This window comes from Pocillopora verrucosa, chromosome 4 (genome assembly GCF_036669915.1).
Source record: "Pocillopora verrucosa isolate sample1 chromosome 4, ASM3666991v2, whole genome shotgun sequence".
Lineage (NCBI taxonomy): Eukaryota > Metazoa > Cnidaria > Anthozoa > Scleractinia > Pocilloporidae > Pocillopora > Pocillopora verrucosa.
This window is the reverse complement of record NC_089315.1, coordinates 10,272,979-10,290,599: the sequence shown is the minus strand read 5'-3', so window position 1 is coordinate 10,290,599 and position 17,621 is coordinate 10,272,979. Positions and strand designations below refer to the sequence as shown.

General features: G+C 38.3%; 1 protein-coding gene across 2 annotated transcripts in view; it reads right to left on the bottom strand.

Annotated features, from left to right (window-relative positions):
- LOC136280502 (E3 ubiquitin-protein ligase rnf213-alpha-like) overlaps window positions 1-12,714 on the bottom strand; it is a 55,380-nt gene extending 42,666 nt beyond the window's left edge. Inside the window, exons 1-14 of one of the 2 annotated variants that reach the window (XM_066165805.1) lie at window positions 12,462-12,714; window positions 7,689-8,284; window positions 7,119-7,391; window positions 6,687-6,884; window positions 5,987-6,126; window positions 5,663-5,842; window positions 4,370-4,584; window positions 3,715-4,007; window positions 3,172-3,431; window positions 2,120-2,341; window positions 1,501-1,690; window positions 1,292-1,359; window positions 752-1,055; window positions 438-533 (exon numbers count right to left, since the gene is read on the bottom strand). In XM_066165805.1, the coding sequence (XP_066021902.1) occupies window positions 438-533; window positions 752-1,055; window positions 1,292-1,359; window positions 1,501-1,690; window positions 2,120-2,341; window positions 3,172-3,431; window positions 3,715-4,007; window positions 4,370-4,584; window positions 5,663-5,842; window positions 5,987-6,126; window positions 6,687-6,884; window positions 7,119-7,391; window positions 7,689-8,284; window positions 12,462-12,660 (3,234 nt within the window). In that variant the 5' untranslated portion in view covers window positions 12,661-12,714. The remainder of the gene's footprint in view (window positions 1-437; window positions 534-751; window positions 1,056-1,291; window positions 1,360-1,500; window positions 1,691-2,119; window positions 2,342-3,171; window positions 3,432-3,714; window positions 4,008-4,369; window positions 4,585-5,662; window positions 5,843-5,986; window positions 6,127-6,686; window positions 6,885-7,118; window positions 7,392-7,688; window positions 8,285-12,461) is intronic. The other variant, XM_066165806.1, reaches the window with a different exon arrangement.
- Window positions 12,715-17,621: the final 4,907 nt, after the last annotated feature.

Genomic DNA, 17,621 nt, shown 5'->3' with positions numbered 1-17,621 from the left:
GAAAAAGAAAGCAATCCATAAGGTAAAGAAAGATGTGAATATTGCCAAAAGCGTGGAATAAAGTCCCCCTGGAAAGTTCGAACTCTAACAAGTTCTAATTTCGCGGTGGAAAGCCATAAAGAACTCGTTACCAAAGTGGGCCATTTACCAAAATTATATGTGAAAAATATACTAAATCCTTCCAGGATCAGTTATCATGAAAGTTTGTGATTCAATAAAAGACTTAAACTATAGGTACAAAGGTCCAAGAACTTTTGTCATGGGTGGGAACTTAAAACTGTTTCCCGAATTAGGGGCTTACCATTGAAAAAAACATCCTTGGCTTTAGCAAAGTGCAATGAGTGTAAGCAGCGAGTTTAAGTTCTTGCCTCTATTGTTAACCCTCTTTATTGCCTATTTCCTAAACCAAACAGTTTCGCAAAACGTCACCATCTTACCCTCCTTGCACGGTTCTCCAGCTCATTGATCAAAAACTCCCTATAAGCGGAAAATCTTTGTTTTTCATCTGCAACCAAAAGCAATTCGCTCCATAACTGGAAAAAAAATAAAGGAAAAATTTTCAGCATTTCACGTGGATTACGCCTCTTCAGTGAGTTAGATCATGACCAGAAGGGATTGAAAAGAGTAGTTTGAAAAATATAACCAAGCTTATCGAAGTACACATAATTAAATCACTGATGACCGATGTCAACCACTCTTATGTAAACGTTTTAGTATAACTTTCATACCATTACTTTTGCTTTCTACGTACCGAAAGTTCCCTGGCTAAATTGTCGCTCTTGTAATAGGAGGACATCTCTTTACCGAGATCTTTAGACAACCTGTCCCGAAGGCTCTTTAGCAGCTTGTTTATGACTATGCTTTCGTTTTTCTGGATCTTCTCTTGGCCAGGATTCTCTTCGAATTCCCGTCGATGCGCATAAATACATGTAAAAAGCAGCTTTATCGTCTGGCAGATGACTTCAACGTGGTCTCTGAAGTTCAACTTTTTGAGGAAGACTTCGACCAGCTGTAAACATACTGAAACTGTAAACTTGTCCACTTTGAAGTCAGCGCTGAGAAATTAATAAAAAGGTCCATCAACCTCTTTTGAAAGCGGAATGCAAATATTATACCAGCAAGTTAACAGCTCTTATCCGCTCCAAGCAACACCCGTGTTGTGATCCGTGCCTCAGGAATTCACTATTTTTTCCATAAACAAGTAGACAGAGGCTGGTTGACAGTTTAGTCGGAAGTTATTAAGAAAGGTTGACGAGTTACCCGTATAATTTCATTGAGCGTTGCAACCTACCATGTTGATTCTTTTTTCCAGTTTAACTGAGAAATCATCAGTCTAATACACTGAAGTACACTTTTCCACTGCGAAACGGAAAAGAAAACTAATTTTAACGCATGAACACTTTCCTGAATAATAAATGTACTAAAATTTCCTCGGTCCGAATTGCGGGGTACACACCACATTATGGGGGTACTTTTGACACAATTTGAAAACTTTCTTACCTTGTCAAAAGGCATAGTTTCACGTGAACAGTATGTTACTAGGGCAACGCAAATATCAGAGATTAGAAACATCTTTGAAGCAATGATCTTATCTAGTTCCCATACAGGAATGGTGTGGAGAACGGTTCTTTTCAGCAGGAAGTCGACTTCAAAGGATGAAGTAAGCCTGGGAAAGATGTCTGATGGATTTCTGTGTGAAATTCAAAATCGGACAATTATATTCAGACGTGATGTTCTTTGTTGCGAAGCTCTGCACTAAAGTTGTTCACGCTTAAATTTGCATTTTTACAATTATAAATAGTTTGCTCAATTCAAATGGGGAAATTGTCATTTCCCCCACGAAAGCATTAGTTTCAGTAAGTTACATCAAAGAGTTCATTTAGCAGAGAGTACTCAGGAGTCTTAATGAAGAAAGTTTTAATATACTTCATCTAGGTGACCAGTACCTGAGCTCCGTTTACACTGCTATTCCAAAATACAGAAGTTCGCAACTTGATTAGTTTAAGTCAAAGAAACGATTAAATTATGCCTAATTGAAAATTTAAACAATGTTGTCTATAGATTTGCTTCGTTCCAGTAAACATACATAGTTAAAATGATTCCCAACATATTTACTTACAGCTCTACTGATGATCTTTGAAATTCTCTTACTCTCAGTCCCTGAGCTCCCACCCACTCTAATTTGCTGTACGATCCGTCAACACCAGGTTCTTCAAAAGGTTTAGAATCTCCTCTTAAAAAATGCAGCAATGGTACAGCCAATAACCACGTCAGAGCATCTTGTTTCCAGTATTCCAGCATGATTTCGTTACATAATTGCTCAATTCCTTCAGCAGCAGATCTAAAACGGAACGAAATAGTCGAAGAGCATTACCTTGCGCCTTAATATCATTTTAACTATCACTTTTACCAGTTACTGAAACTACTGTTAATCTCATTGTTTTTTTTTTCCTCACGAAAACAGTTCTATCATGGGTTCCTTAGAGCGACTGTCACCTTCCATTAACGTTCATACCATCATAAAAGGTCACTGATCAAAACCAATGTTTTACTTTCAACCCCTCTACCCATCTATTACTTTAAATAATTAGACGAGAAGTAGTTACCATTTACCTCTTGTTTTCTCTCCCGTTACAGCAGCCTTCACTCACACATTAGAAGGATATCTACGCGTGTTTTTTCTCTTTAGAAGCACATGAAACCCCAAAATTCCAATCCATCCTTCAACTTAGTCACTTACCTACCGAGTCGTTTCAAAATAATAATGTGGACGACATTATAGCCCACACACGACTAAAAATTGCACTCAAACCATGCTCGTGATCCTTCTCATCATTTGTCTTAATTGCAGTGTATTTTACATTGAATGAGGAGCCATGTGCAGTACGTTCAAATTATGCTAGCAAAACCATGAGAACTGAGTTTTCTTCGTCATTTTTTATATAAATCTGGAGCCTCAAAATCTTTATGGAAAGTAAAATTGCACTGTTTTAAATAAGTTGTGTAGCATAGTTACGAAAGAGCACGGACGGACTGACAGATGAACCACCAAACGTGACATGCAAGTTTTAGCACATTTTATAAATGTAGTGGCGACGCTTTCACTCATTTTAAAATTATGTTTGGTGTTTCAGTAGCTGGTTCTGTTTCTATAAAACGGAAACTACTTACTCTCTTAGTCTCTCACTAAACTCGCGCAGAACCATTTCATACAAGGTACACTTTTGGTCAGTAGGATCTGCTTCAAGCGTCAAGCATTTCAAAAGTGAAATTACATGCTTCCTCTCTAGCTTTATTTTGAACTGTTTGCAGATTAGAAGAATCGCCAGAGACGAAACCAGTGCTGAGGCCCTAGCCTCAAATTTCACAGAACTCTGGCTCACAGATGCAGCGTTTTCCTCAATTTTAGGTTGCAAGAGATCCATCAACACCTTCGTCAAAAAAAAAGAGCAAGAAAATTATTACTTCAACCACATTATCCATTTATCAAGTACATCATTCTTTGGGTGTTTTCCAATTCGGTACTACTCTCTACAAAAGACAGTTTCGATCATCGCGATGCGTCCTCAACCTCATTATCGCTCAATCATTCGACATCAAAGTTCTCCCAACATATGGACTAAATTACTGATTATTTGGCACTTTAAGCGTCACCAGAGGAACAAAAAATAACAAATGTTGTAAGATATGGATTTTACTTCCTCAACACTTTACCGTGAGAGCTTTGAAATCTGACGGTCTTTCTTTTCCAGGGTTGGAGTAGGAGTGCTTGATCCACACGTTGGTCATACAGTCTACCACTTTGTCTAACTTCACAATTGCTTCTGTCGCTTCCATTTCCTTTCCAGTGTCACCAACATGAAAACCCTTCCAATTTGGTATGTACGCGAGTAATGCTGTTGTGCGATTTGCCACTGTTTCGTCACTACGAAACCATCCTTTAAATGTTTCCCACAAACCTTTATCCGAGTAAATGTAGCTGACTCCGTCGAATTGGTGCCACGTTTCTTAACCACCAAAATAAAACAGTTGAAATACATTATCATTAATGCTTTCTATGAAAGAGCAGGCAAAATTACGATAGAGGTACAATTTTAACCGTAGAAAATCCCTAGGAGAAGGTGTTGTAGTCCATTTCACCCTCTAATTACGATGTTGCAGCAATCCCTACATCATCACAACAGAGTCTTTTAATCTAATTTATCGGTCCTACAATTAAACTTCAAAAAGTGCTTCCGTTTAACGACCGTACACATGACCGAGACCCCCTTGTTAATTAGTCTATTACCTTGAACCATGTAGAAAAAAGGCCGTGAGTGTAGTGGAGGTTCGACTGGAAAAAAATAAGAGAATTATGCCAATATCTCACCTCCCTGTTTCAAGTACTTGGAGGGAATGTATAAAAATCGATCAATTATGTCTCCACGAAAGCGTGGTTGAAACTCCACCAGCTCTTCCCATTCAACGTTTCCCTTCTTGATTATCACGTACTTGTAACTGGTTCCTTTTTGTGCACGACTGACCGTAAGAGTGAACTGACCAGTGAAGTGCATAAGCTTTTTTCTGTCTTTATTTTTGTCCCACCTATATAATTATAAGAAGAACCACTAAGCTTTATGCATTGGTACTGAAATAGATCTTCCACTTCCAATAGCACATGAGTGCCACCGACTGGCTAAAACCGGCTAAAAAACAAGGTTATGAGCTTGTAGAGAGGATCCCGTTGATATTTAGAGCTTTCCAAACAAATTAGTCAATTTATAAAACGTTTCCTTTATTGAGATAATTTTATTTTTATCAGGAGCTGATAAAAAAATCGAAATCAGAGAAATTTGAAAACTCAGATTACGGTAATCATGACAATCAGTAAGTTGTGACCAAGTTACCTTACATGCTACACAGAACATCAATGAAATGCTAAGACGAAGTAAGCTTTTTATCGATATAAGTTCATTTTCTCCCACAAAAAGAAGACCGGGACCTACCACACATATTTGTTTGAAACTTTGCAAAAGTATGGATCTTGACATGCTGATCGCAGTTAGATCAAAGAAGCGAGGGTCACTCGACTACATTTAGAGTAACAGGTACGTAATATCCTACATATAACAAAAGTGTCAGTCTCAGTCTCAGAAATGTGATCAGAAGGCAATATCTAATACACTTTGGTTATGTCTTTTGTTGTCCCAACTCTGTGATGAAAAAAGAGATGCTATTTGCGAAATCAAAGCGACCACACCAAAGGGACCCATAGATAAACATCTCGAAATTGCTGAACGTCTCATAGTTTGTGGAGTCATGTAAAAAAAATGATATAACATACTGGAACATATCAAAATATTAAGTTATAATGACATACTGAACAAGCGAAAAGGAGCACGTAAGCAAAAGCTTACTTCGAAGCATTGATTGAACGACAATTCAATAATGCCAGAGAAAAAATTTACTGATTGGAGGATCATACTAGAACTGGAACTGGAACTGGCGTGCACACTTAAGAGAAGAGCTAATATAACTTTAAGTATGCCTTGGATTAAAAAGGTTAGCACTAACGTCGATCGCTTGTGCCAAACTGGAGTTATCCTTATGCTCATATTTTTTAGGTATCAATAATTGATCAGAGGAGTTCACCTAGATATAATATAAATTTAAACAAACTAACCTTACTAATTCCATGTCGACGCAGTTTATTTCGAAGTTTCCTAAGTCATCTCCGCTTGCACGAATGTGCAAACTAACTTCCTCCATTTTAAAATTAGAGACCAACAATACATGGAAAACTACCGTGACCCCAACCTCTGGTTCCACCTGCTTCAGACTATAAATTGGCGTCGGAGAGGTTCTGTGAAAAGAAGTCCGATAATTAGTAAATGGACCCTAAGGCTTGAAAGAAGTTCGTAAGATGCTTATTCTATGTTTCTTCCTATAAGCCAAGCACGTAAACCAAAGTATTTCTTCCTCATTTTCAACAATTATTCTAGCTTACGTTGAAGGTTGATTGCTAGCCACGCTGGTTTTTCCTTCTTTCCTCTTTCCCTTGTCCTTTTTATTGGTTGCGGTGGTATTTGCTTGCGGATGAGTGTTATCTTTTTGGTACCAATATCCAGATCTTGTCTCATCTGTGGTCTGGCAAAAGAAATTGCATCAAATACTTACAACAAGCATGATAATATATAGATAATTTTGGCTAATCAACTAAGTTGATAAGCCCTTCGTCAAAGCGAATGGGGGAGTTGTGGGTTGTGTGTTTATAAGCACAAAATGGAGCTACGCTTTTAACAGCTCCATTTTCTGCATATAAACACACACACAACCCACAATCCCTTCATTCGCTATGACGCAGGGCTAACGCTCGAAAAGTCAGCTTTGAAAATCGTAGGTTTGTAGTTGTGGGTTGTGTGTTTATAAGCACAAAATGGAGCTACGCTTTTAACAGCTCCATTTTCTGCATATAAACACACACACAACCCACAATCCCTTCTGCTGTGTTAGACAGTAATGGGCAATTTACAGTGACAAGAAAGAATTTTATATTCTTCGTAAAGAAGAGGAGCTGGGTCATCTTGTTCACTCAGCCGATAGTCTTCAACATTTTTCCCTGACGTTCCAATCAGAAATCCATATGCTACCTTCTTATCTGCGCGAGATAATTCACTTTTAAGTAACCTCGTTGAATTTATTTTAACCTCAGCTCTTTCTTCGCCATCGCCTACGTTCTCTGCGCCTCCGAGAGGATCTTTTAAGACGATTTCTTTTCCTTCTGGTGGTGAATTGACATGGGTGACGGTCTCGACTTTTCCCCGGCCACCGTTCAGATTTTCATTTCCGCTCTTGGAGGATTGTGAGTTTTCACTTGAAGCCTTTGCATCTTCTTTCCCTTGCACCTACGTTTTTTAGAAAAAAGTAACATAATGAATCTTAGTCACGTAGTACAAAGATAATTTCTCTCAGCCAGTTTGGCATAGACATATTAGGAAAATACTAATTCGGCTTCATCCCATGAGAGTTGATCCTACCACAGAAATTGCAAAACAATGGATAGGGTTCTACAACCCCTGGAAAAAAGTGTTCCGTTTAAGATCGTAGAGCGAGCGTGGTAAACAGGGAGACATTTCTACCTCAACCGATTCGTTTCCGGTGTCTTTTTGAGATGCTGAATTGAAAGGGGATTGCACCTTGGATTGTTGAATATTTTCAGCGACGTTCCTGTCGGCCGTCTTAACTGCTTCTCTCTCGTTACCCTTTTGTTTTTCGCCAGCTGGAGTCACCAGGTCATCATCTGGTGATTTCTTTGACTTTATGACCTCTTTCTTTGTGTTATTTGTTCCAAAATCATTTTGACCCATACTCAACTTTGTATGAGGGCAGGCACTGCTGATTTTCACCATCATCTGAGTGTAAAATAAAAAAAAAATCACTAATCAAATAGGATTTATTGTTCAGAGAGCTCACCAGAGGGGACGGGGGGGGAGGGGGGGTAATCAAACTGCTTTGAAACATGTAATACTACTCCTGTATCTTCTCATCCTACCACAGAAATTGCAGAGCCACGGATAGGGTTCTACAACCCCTGGAAAAAAGTTTTCTTTAAATATTAGAGCGAGCACAGCGAACAGGGAAACATTTCCTACTCCAACCAATTTGTTTCCAGTGTCTTTTTGAGATGCTGAATTGAAAGGGGGTTGCACCTTGGATTGTTGAAAGTTTTCAGTGACGTTACTGTCGGTTGTAAGATCTGCTTCTCTCTCTTCTCTTCTCTTTAACTCCATGACCTCTTTCTTTGCGTTATTTACTCCATCATCACTTTCTGTCGGATCAGTATCAACGTCACCCTGTTTAAGCTCAGCTGGGCCTCTCACGCTTTCACCACTAGTTGTATTATCTTTCATGATGATTTTGCTGTCAACATTTCCTGCAGATCCTTCATGTAACGTCATTCTGTCGACAAAACCCGGCTTTGCGGCTGTTGGCTCAGCATTACCTGGTTTGTCCCCTGAACCCGACATTGCTATCTTCATGTGGGCGGAGGCGTCAGCCTTACGGGGCAGACCACTGTCACCCATAGAAATTGAGGCTGTCGGCGAATGGGAAGTTGATGAGGAGTTCGCTGAATGAAGATGGCTTTCTGGTGACTTATTCTGTCTCTCCGCCGATCGATCGACTTGGGAGGAGCCACCCTCGATGTCTAGATGACCCGTGTGAATCGTGGGCTGTGCTTGTTGACTCATCAGGGTCCCATGCTCATCTCTGTATGAAAGCAGGCACTGTTGATTTTGACCATCACCTGAGTGCAAAAAATAAGAAAAAACAATTCAAAAACCTACTTAAATGGGATTTAGTTTTTCAGATAGCTCACCAGAGGGGGGGTTATCAAACTGCTTCGAAACAGGTTAACAAAAGATGTTTTTATCCGCAACATGTAGCTTTCAGTCAATTGCAAGAGAGTAAAAGTGTAGAAGGTTAACATCATACATCCACTTTGAGGAAATTATTGGTAAGCAGCAAAAAAGCAAAAAAAAAAACAAGAAATAAATTTCAAGGGCACACATGATCAACTCATGAATGTGTGGAATAAATTCATGTTTTATTCATTGTTCCTCTCTGATACTTGTCAGAACAAAAAAAAATATGAGAATGCAAGTTTTGTCAATGATGGTATTTTTGTCAATGATGGCATTTTCCACGTTATCAAGTCAGCGACTTTCCAGGCATTTCTTTGATCCTTGAGATAGGTACTAAATGTGCATATTTCAGACATATAAGTGTCTGATTAAGTAGTGCTCATCACTGCAAAGATCACTTTAATCTTCCTTAATTAACCAGCAGCTCAAATATATGATATTCAAATATTCACAGTCATTAATCAGTCACTTCATATAAACAGAGTAAGATCTTTCTCATGCTTTATTGCTCCATTTCATCTCTAGTCTCACAATTTACCATCTTTCATATTCTGTTTAGGAGTATATCATAATCTGAACATAGCATTGCATGAACTGAAGAAGAGCAAATATCAATTTCTAGTATTTTTGTCTATTTGCAATAACATGCTCTTTGAGTACATGAAGTGGGTATCCCCACAGTATCACATACAATGTCCATATTGGGAAAGATATTTTGTCTTGCCATAAACGTGGTAAAAAGAAAAAAATTAAAACCCCATGAGACCCTAGACCTTTGGGTTCCAAGCCCCAACACTCCACCTCTAAGCCACAGAGACTCCATGGGCTAGGCCATTTATATTTTGCACATAAGTTTTTGCCACCAAGTACTGTCTACTTTTGACAAAGACAGGGAAGGAGAGACAAAATTAATTCTTACGACAACTGTCACCACACATACGCTAACTCACCCCCATGTAAGCCAACATCTTCTACAGATGAATAAAATTGATCTCCCACAAACTCCACCAGTAAAACATGAGATCAAATTTCTAACTATCAAATAAGTGCCATTATCAAAATTCTATCACATGAACCGTGAGAAATTCCATTTTTCAACAGAGTCATCAAACTTGGTCTGATTTTCTGTGATATCATCACTGTTACTACCTTAGCTACCCTTGTATAGGATTTAAACCTGGAACTAACCGACCAAACGGGTAAAATGGAATTAGTCCTACTGCAAAAGGGGTGAATTTGTTTAGTAATGGTACTTTTCAGCACCATACTCTCATGCATTCAACTCGATTAGTTCGAACTTCAGGAAATGGTTTGTCACACAAAACATGGAGGCATTTCTCTTCATTCAACATCTCAAGGCGTACTTACTACTAAGGTTAAGATGAACATGCTTATGGTATGATAATTTTTTCCTGGAAAAGAAATGTTTTGGCTGGAAATTGGAGAATCAATCTCTGAAATTGAAAAATAGAAATCTTTCAAGTAAGATTACACAATGGGATGTAACTCTGCCAAGATCAGTGTCTGAGCATGTGAGCGCTTTCGAATTTGTCGCCTTTAGGCAATTTTCTTTTGGTCGACCTCTGTAAATTTACTCAGATAAGAGTCACTGTCAGTCTCGTTCAATCTTACTGTGCACTGAGCTTGTGAAAGATGATAACCTCTGTATTTTTTTTAGTGAAGAAAGGAAAGCCTGCCTTCTTATCAGATACTTCTTTTGTGCATGAGCAAATTGCTATTTTTTAAGCACTCTCTTAAATTTAAAAGTTATGACAGACCCAGGGCTGTGGTTTGCTATCAATTCTCCATCATTATTTTCTTGTAAAACAATGATTTTTCCCATTATTCCAGGTAGGCTAACCTTATAAATTATTGGTGGAAATTTCTTGATCCTGTCATCATACGAAAGTTTGACTCAATTTTACCTCACTAACCTAAACTGCATTCAAGCACATGCACTTTCAACATTCATACCAGGATTATAAATACTTCCACTGACTTTCCTATATGTGCCATACAGGGACAAGCAGCTGTTGAAAAAAGTTTGTCAAGCTTTTTCATTAGTGCACATTTATTTTTCTAAGAATCTTGTGGATCTGGCCTATGCTGAATTCTAATTTTTCAACCAAATTATATATTATTATGAATATTCTTAGATTCCTAGTATCAGTTAATATTCATGCAGTTAAAATAATTACATGAAATCTTGCAGAGGTGTTTCCCTGACTAATTGTTTTGTAATGGTGTTTAAAAGTTGTGGAAAATGGTTTGGTTGAAATATAATACAAAGGCCAATAGATAGTTAAATGAAACCTTTACCATGTTGCAACAACTCCACTGTCCAGTAAATGCAGAGAAAATACCATCTAAAACCTTTCAACCTATTTAATATAGCCAGTAACAATATATCAAGTCAACTTCTGCACTAAAGAGAAAACTTATTTGATGTTTGGAATTGATTTCTGCAATATACAAATGAAATCCAGGTATTATCTAAAGTTCTCTACAAAAAATGTCTTCATGATCAAATTCCAAGTAATCAAGTTTTTATTATGATATTCTAGTTCTACTAGCTAGTCTTCCTTAAAATCAAACTTTCACAACACAAGAAAAAATGTTAGACAAATTTAATATTTCATTAGCTGGAGTTGCTTGGATCATAGACAGTTGCTTAAAAACACCTACATTATATGCAGTTACAACTGAGGTTGCTGAATTAAATAACAGAAAAAAATCTCCAAGAGATGCTGTGTATTCCAAGCCAGAGGACAATCATGAAACAAGAATTCCCAAAATAGAAAAAGTAAAAAAAATAACAGGTTTAAACACAGGTTGAAAATGAATTTTCTTTTCAATTTTCTATGCTTATCACAGGAGGTTGAAACGTTAGGGGAAAATGGTGGGGCAAGCAGTTGTCTGGCAATGCTGAAGGGAAAGGTGTAAATAGCTTAAGAAAGAAAACTTTGCTGCTCCTGCACCTCGCAGGAATGGAGGTAGAGGATATTTTTGAAGATATTTTTGACTCAGAACTAGAGAGAGATCAAGATCTGTACACAGTGTGTTTTTTGTGCTTAATTATCATTTCCAGTGCGAAGAAATATTCCATTTGAGCACCACTTGTATTGACAATTGGTGCCAATTGATGATGAACCAGTTGACAAGTTTTTCATCTGCCTTTGTCAACAGGCAAGGCATTGTAATTTTGGCGATTCTCTTGACAACAATCTGCTTGAAATAGTAGAACTATTTCAGGTAAAAATTTCTGCAAAGCCCCATCCTACATTATGCATTCAGTTCTTGGATAGAGAAAACAATGACGAAAACAACACATTGCCATTGCGAAAACAAATTTGTTTTAAAATAGCATGGGGCTGTGCAGAAATTTTTATTCTAACTAGTTCTGCCTTTTAACGGTATTTTTGCTTGATAATTTAAATGTAAAGTATTTTACAAGGAAGCCATTTCAGTGCAACTCTCGAACTGTGAGGCGGTCAGACCGCGCGTTGTTTTCCTTTGAAAGAAAATAAAGATATGTTTATCTTTGAGTTCTGTTCGCTTATGAATCTCGGTATGTACAAAATAAATAAGTCATTTCACGGTTAGTTCGCCTGTACTAATTTTATTCACTCGTTGTGAATAAAAATCGTCCGCGCTCACCAACCGTGAAATAACCAATAAATGTGTTACGATTGAGTGCTTCCGGGAGTGGTTTATTATCTGAATAAATTATCACAAGGAAATAATCACTTTGAACCACTTTCACTTTTGAAGAACTCGGAATAATGCATCATTGAGATAAATAATTAAACTTTGCTTGTCGATAAAATTGAAAGAGGGAAATCTTTCAGTAAATACATTCAAGCTAAATAAGCTTAAGTCATGTTTCAAATGCCATGTTTTAAATGTACAAATAACCAAATTGTTTCCCCCAAGCGGACCGTTCGCCATAAATTAATCATCTCAGGCCAGACGAAGTCCTAATCAGATCATGGAATGTGTTAAATTTGAACAAGATTTCGAAGAAAAGTCTTATTTACCATCCATGATGGCACAATTTACCTTCAACGTGTCCTTTCCCGTCCCCAAAGTCGTGTCCTCTTGCCGAAGCATCGCTTCGCGGCTGCTCCCCCGTTGAATTTGGAACAATCTTACCCTGGCCATGTGGATTACTCTGACCAGGCTGCAGACGAAAACAACATTCTGGGCACCATTTAAAAGTCTCTTTCAAGTCTGGAAGTCCACAGTTTGGGCACTGCATCGCTAGAAACTACGGCCATATGTTACGCATACCAGCGACACTTCAAGATTGCGTCAGTCCCTCGAACCGAGTGTTTCTTAGAAGCGGCGGCGCAGATCGAGTTCTTAGAATGTAACCGGAAGTGGTAGGTCACAGTTGCTAGGAGCATGCCGGGCTTCTTAAACACAAAGGTGAAAATAGAAACCCTTGTGTAACACGATAAGAAACTTAGCAATATTTTACAACAAGTTGGAGGGGGAGATCAAGGACTCCCTCTTCTGAGCGATGCTTACGAATTTTCAGATGAAAGACTAACGGAAAGAGAAAATGAAACTACTGACAACAGCAACCTCACTTCTATTTTTAACTTTTTTAAAGTGGTATTCAATATTGTTTACTTCCGTTCATCTCTATGCACCTTTTATTCACTCTTTCGCTTATATGCACCTGTTTTCAAAAACTTTGCAAATTTGGAAATATGTATTATATATATACATTTCATTTTCTCATCAAATGGGTATATATACCCGTTTTCACAAACGTTGCAATTTGAAAATACATATTAAATATATATATGTCTTTTGTTTTTCAATATCTTTTTTGTTATCTTTTGCGAATCGCTGTGCAATTGAAATTTTTGAATGTACGTTTGTTTTGGGGGTCATTCATCACCCTAACTACCATTTCACGAGTCTACTCGTCAACTCAAACAGGGGCGGATCCTGGAATTTTTGATTGGGGGGGTCCAAACTTTGGTTCAGAAAGGACTGTTGGACTTTTCTTAGAAAAGGTTGTAGTTATTAATCGTGGTGAATAACAATAAAAGCTAAGTTTTTGGTTTGTCTCACGATGCAGTCACGTGTGATGTAGATCGCGACGTTTCGACTGCATACTGCTAGTCTTCTTCAGGCGATGAGGTCAACTGGTCATGCGTGATCTTATAAAGCATGATGCTCTGGTGTGATTAGTTGTTTTTCAACAGCTCTGATGTGTGCATTTCGATCCTTGCTGATCGGTGATTTGCTCCCTCGGCGGTCCGCTGTCTCACAGCTCTCCTGTTGTTGTGTTTTTTGATCGTGGGCATAGAAGACTGTCATGCTTCACCAAGGCAGATGGAACCAAGGAAAAAATTTCGGCCCAGCCCTTTTGTCTTCGCTGAATCTTGAACTCATTTCTTCTAATAAATGATCCATAAAAGGAATGGCAACGTTAAAACGATTATGCGGATTCCGGGTTCCCGCTAGGTGCATTGCTCCTATGTTCCTGCCTCCCATTGTTCCTATGTTCCTGCCTCCCAGTGATTCTTGGCATTGACATAACATTCATGCCTTTCCACCCATCAGGTTTTGCATAAGCCTTTTAATTTCTCTTTTCTGGAAGTAGAACCACACTTCTCTAAAACTTGTTCTAGAAATCGCTGTCTTTTAGGTGAAAAATGAGAGAAAAGGAAAAATTTAAATTAAGGTTCCAATCATGTTTCTGACTGAAGTTAACCTGCGTGCGGCTGCAACACTGATATTCAAAACGTGACTGGTGTAATGAGTGTAAAGTGCAATCGGTGCTATTCTCCTTATTTTGCCTTGCACACCACATGCTTCTGAGGACATGGCACTGGCACCATTATAGGCCTGTCCTCTTGCAAACGCCACATCGATGTTGTTCTCGGTCAAACTTAACAAAATAGCTAAAGGGGTAAGTTTCTAAAGAAACTGTGGTGCTGCGTCCGTGGGAGAGTATAGCAGGTAATTTAGTGTTAACAACTGAATTGAGAACGTAAATTAGCCACCGTAAAGGGTAAAAAAGCTGACGTTTCGAGCGAGCTAACGCTCGAAACGTCAGCTTTTTTACCCTTTACGGTGGCTAATTTACGTTTTTAACTCAGTTGTTAACACTAAATTACCTGCTTGACAAAATAGCGTTTGCTATGCTCTCACCAGTTGTTTTGTCAAGGCTGACATAGTCAAAAAATACTTCTTTGATTTTAGGTGAAACGTCGTTGTTTAGATCTAAAAACCTAAGGCAAACACTTAATATTTCTTGGTTTGCGTAATTATCTGTTACCTCATCGCCAATGATTGAGAAAAAAGAGTCTTCCTTCTGAATCGGCTGTGTAACTTTCGTCCGAATATACTCTCCAGTGATGCGAATAACTTCCTCTTGTACAGTTTTTGAGGTGTTTGTAACATTTCTCCTACCAATAAGTATTCTTGAAGATTTTTATCAGAGTTGCCCAATAGCATTAGAATGGCATGAAAGTTGCCTTTGTTGGATGCCGTGCTTGTGCTGTCATCTCGATGGCCTCTAAGAGAGATGTTCTGTTTGCCACACAATATTATAGTACTTTTGATTGCTCTAAGTGCGTTCATGTTTTTTTCAAACATCTCTTGGTGGGAAATCCTGTATGTCAAGGTTTACTTTGGTTTTTTAACACTTCGGATTATGGCAATGTCGGCTTCAAGTGCCAACTGGTGACATTGCATTTTCTGATGACGCTCAAGTACCCCATATTTCCCAGTGGCTTTTTCTAGCTTTTGGAATGGAGCTGTTACTAGAGGCCTTTACTGTGTTTGAGGATCTGATGGATTATCATGCATCACACAATATTTGCAAAAACCTCCCATTTGTGAAGGACTATATACAAGCCACGTATACTTTTCCAACCATGAGGGCTGGAACACAAGCTTCTTGGTATGTTCGTCTTTTCCCTTACTTACGATGTCCCCGACATCAAAGTAGGATACAACATCCTGATCAGAGGAAGAAAATTGAGAAACACCTATAAACCAAGGAAGTCGTTTATTGATAAATCGTCAAATTGATTTTTAACAGACTGTGATATGAAAACTGAACACTGACAAGCTTAATGTTTACTTTATCTGATAAATGTGTCTTAACTGAGTCAACGTACTGCACCCTGTAATTAAGTATTGTTGACAGTGATATCAAATTCGCTTGCTAAGGATAAAACTGATTCTGATCGATTTACTATATTAAGGTCTAAGTTGAGAACGGACTGGGAAAGCTTGCAAAGTGTTTTACACATTTCTCTAAGTGACTTTATAATAAAGTTCGGATATAACGCGCGCTGTCATTAGTTGAAAGAGCGTGCTCTATGAGAGTATAAGGCGTAGAGCTGAGCTAAAGCTATCACGCCATCTGACAAATTGTACTATGTTCGACCTTTTACGGGACTTCTTTTTAGCTTTTTTCCGATAATTGAAAGTGAAATTTCGGAACAAGCGAGCCGGCAAGTAGCAAACAAAGGTTTGTAAACATACCAGGCGCCGTAATTTACGTTATTAAGACGAAAATCCTCAAAGGAAAAACAAAATAGACATTCCGAGTTTTAAAGATTTTCACGCTCAGTTAGATTGCAAGCTTACGTACGGTAGTAAAAATCAAACACAGCTAACACTCGTATAGTTTATAAAGTACAGTGTTCTAAAACAAAACAGAACAAAACAGAAATAATGAAAAATATAACCAAACTGGCATAACTGTTAAAATTAATACTAATCATGACGGTGTCTAAGCGAATATGATCATGCTGAATTCCATCGCGGCTCGCTCATCATGGCGATCTCCGGTCATCACAGTAGAGCAAGCCTCAGAAACTACATCGGCCGCCCTTCGAGTGAAAAAATAAGAGCTTGCTCTGATATCCTTTCCGATGCGTTGAGTGGAAAGTCACATCAGTCACTGCAGCCAAGTTTTGCGGCGCTGTCATCCCGTGCGATCTTCATCTTCCGGTGAATTCGGCTGTCGTTCATTCAAAATACACTCGCCTTGAACAGTTCGTTTTCTACCTTGTCATGTGAAAAAAACTCGCGTGTTTTTATGAACCATAATGAAATGCACGTTTGACAAACTTTCGCAAAGCAAGCGCACGCCCGAGCGGCACTACAAAATGCCGCGTTTGGATCTTAAGTCTGAAGTGAAAATGCAAAACATTTTCGATAAACCGCACAAGAATGATAAAATAATAATAAGGTAAACATGATGCTGATGGTCACTTACAAAGCAGCGTAAAGTACCTAACTAATAGCGTCATTTGTTCCTAAATGCAGTAAAATAAGTTAAAATGTATTTTAATACTGAGTTCTTCTCAGACGCCGGGTCTGTAATTAATTGGCTGCGTCTGTTTTGTTTTCCTCAGGCTTGTTTAGATATTTAATTTACGTACCCTAGCCAAAAAAAAAAAAAACGAATTTCAATGCAGCATTTACCTTCGATAACACCACTTGAAATTGAACCTTCCACTAAGACTTCGGCATCTAAGTCAGAAAGCTCAACTAAAACGACAAACGTACAAATGTTTACTTCTAAACCATAGTTACTAACATTTCTCAGGAAATGGAATAAAAGCATAAAATAGCTTACCGTTTTCAAATTCCACGGCTTCAGCTTCAGCTTCTTCACCGTTAACTGTTTCATTTTCAATTTCACTGGATTTGACTGGTTGAAAGAACGTGGTTATCGGCCGAGTTGTCACCATAATTGTTGACCAGCTGAGAAAGCAGAGACGACCACGTGTTTCTCAATCTGTGAACGCCGGTCGCCGTTGGCGCGGGAAATACTGCTTTGCGAGCAGAGGCGAACAGATCATAAGAGGGTACCCAAAAACAATTACATTTTTTAATATCCCTAGAATTTAGTTTAGTGGAAATGCCACGCGCGCTTCATTAAAAAAATCAGCTAGTTAAAAAGTGATATACGATCCTGTCGATATAAGAATTTCAGTCTCAAAGTTGTAAGCGTCAGGTCTGATGGGGGAGTCCGTAATACTTAGTACATTAGAAACTGAAATCTCAACCAAATCATGAGAATTTCAAAAAATATATTTATATACTTGTATATTTTAACTGTTGGTTATATTCAGCGCTTTCTTTGGTGTTAAATGACTGCTTAATTATAGTCGCAAAGGGCATACATAACAGTGAAAGAGTAGGTCCGACGGTATGACTGCTATCTCACCGAGAAAT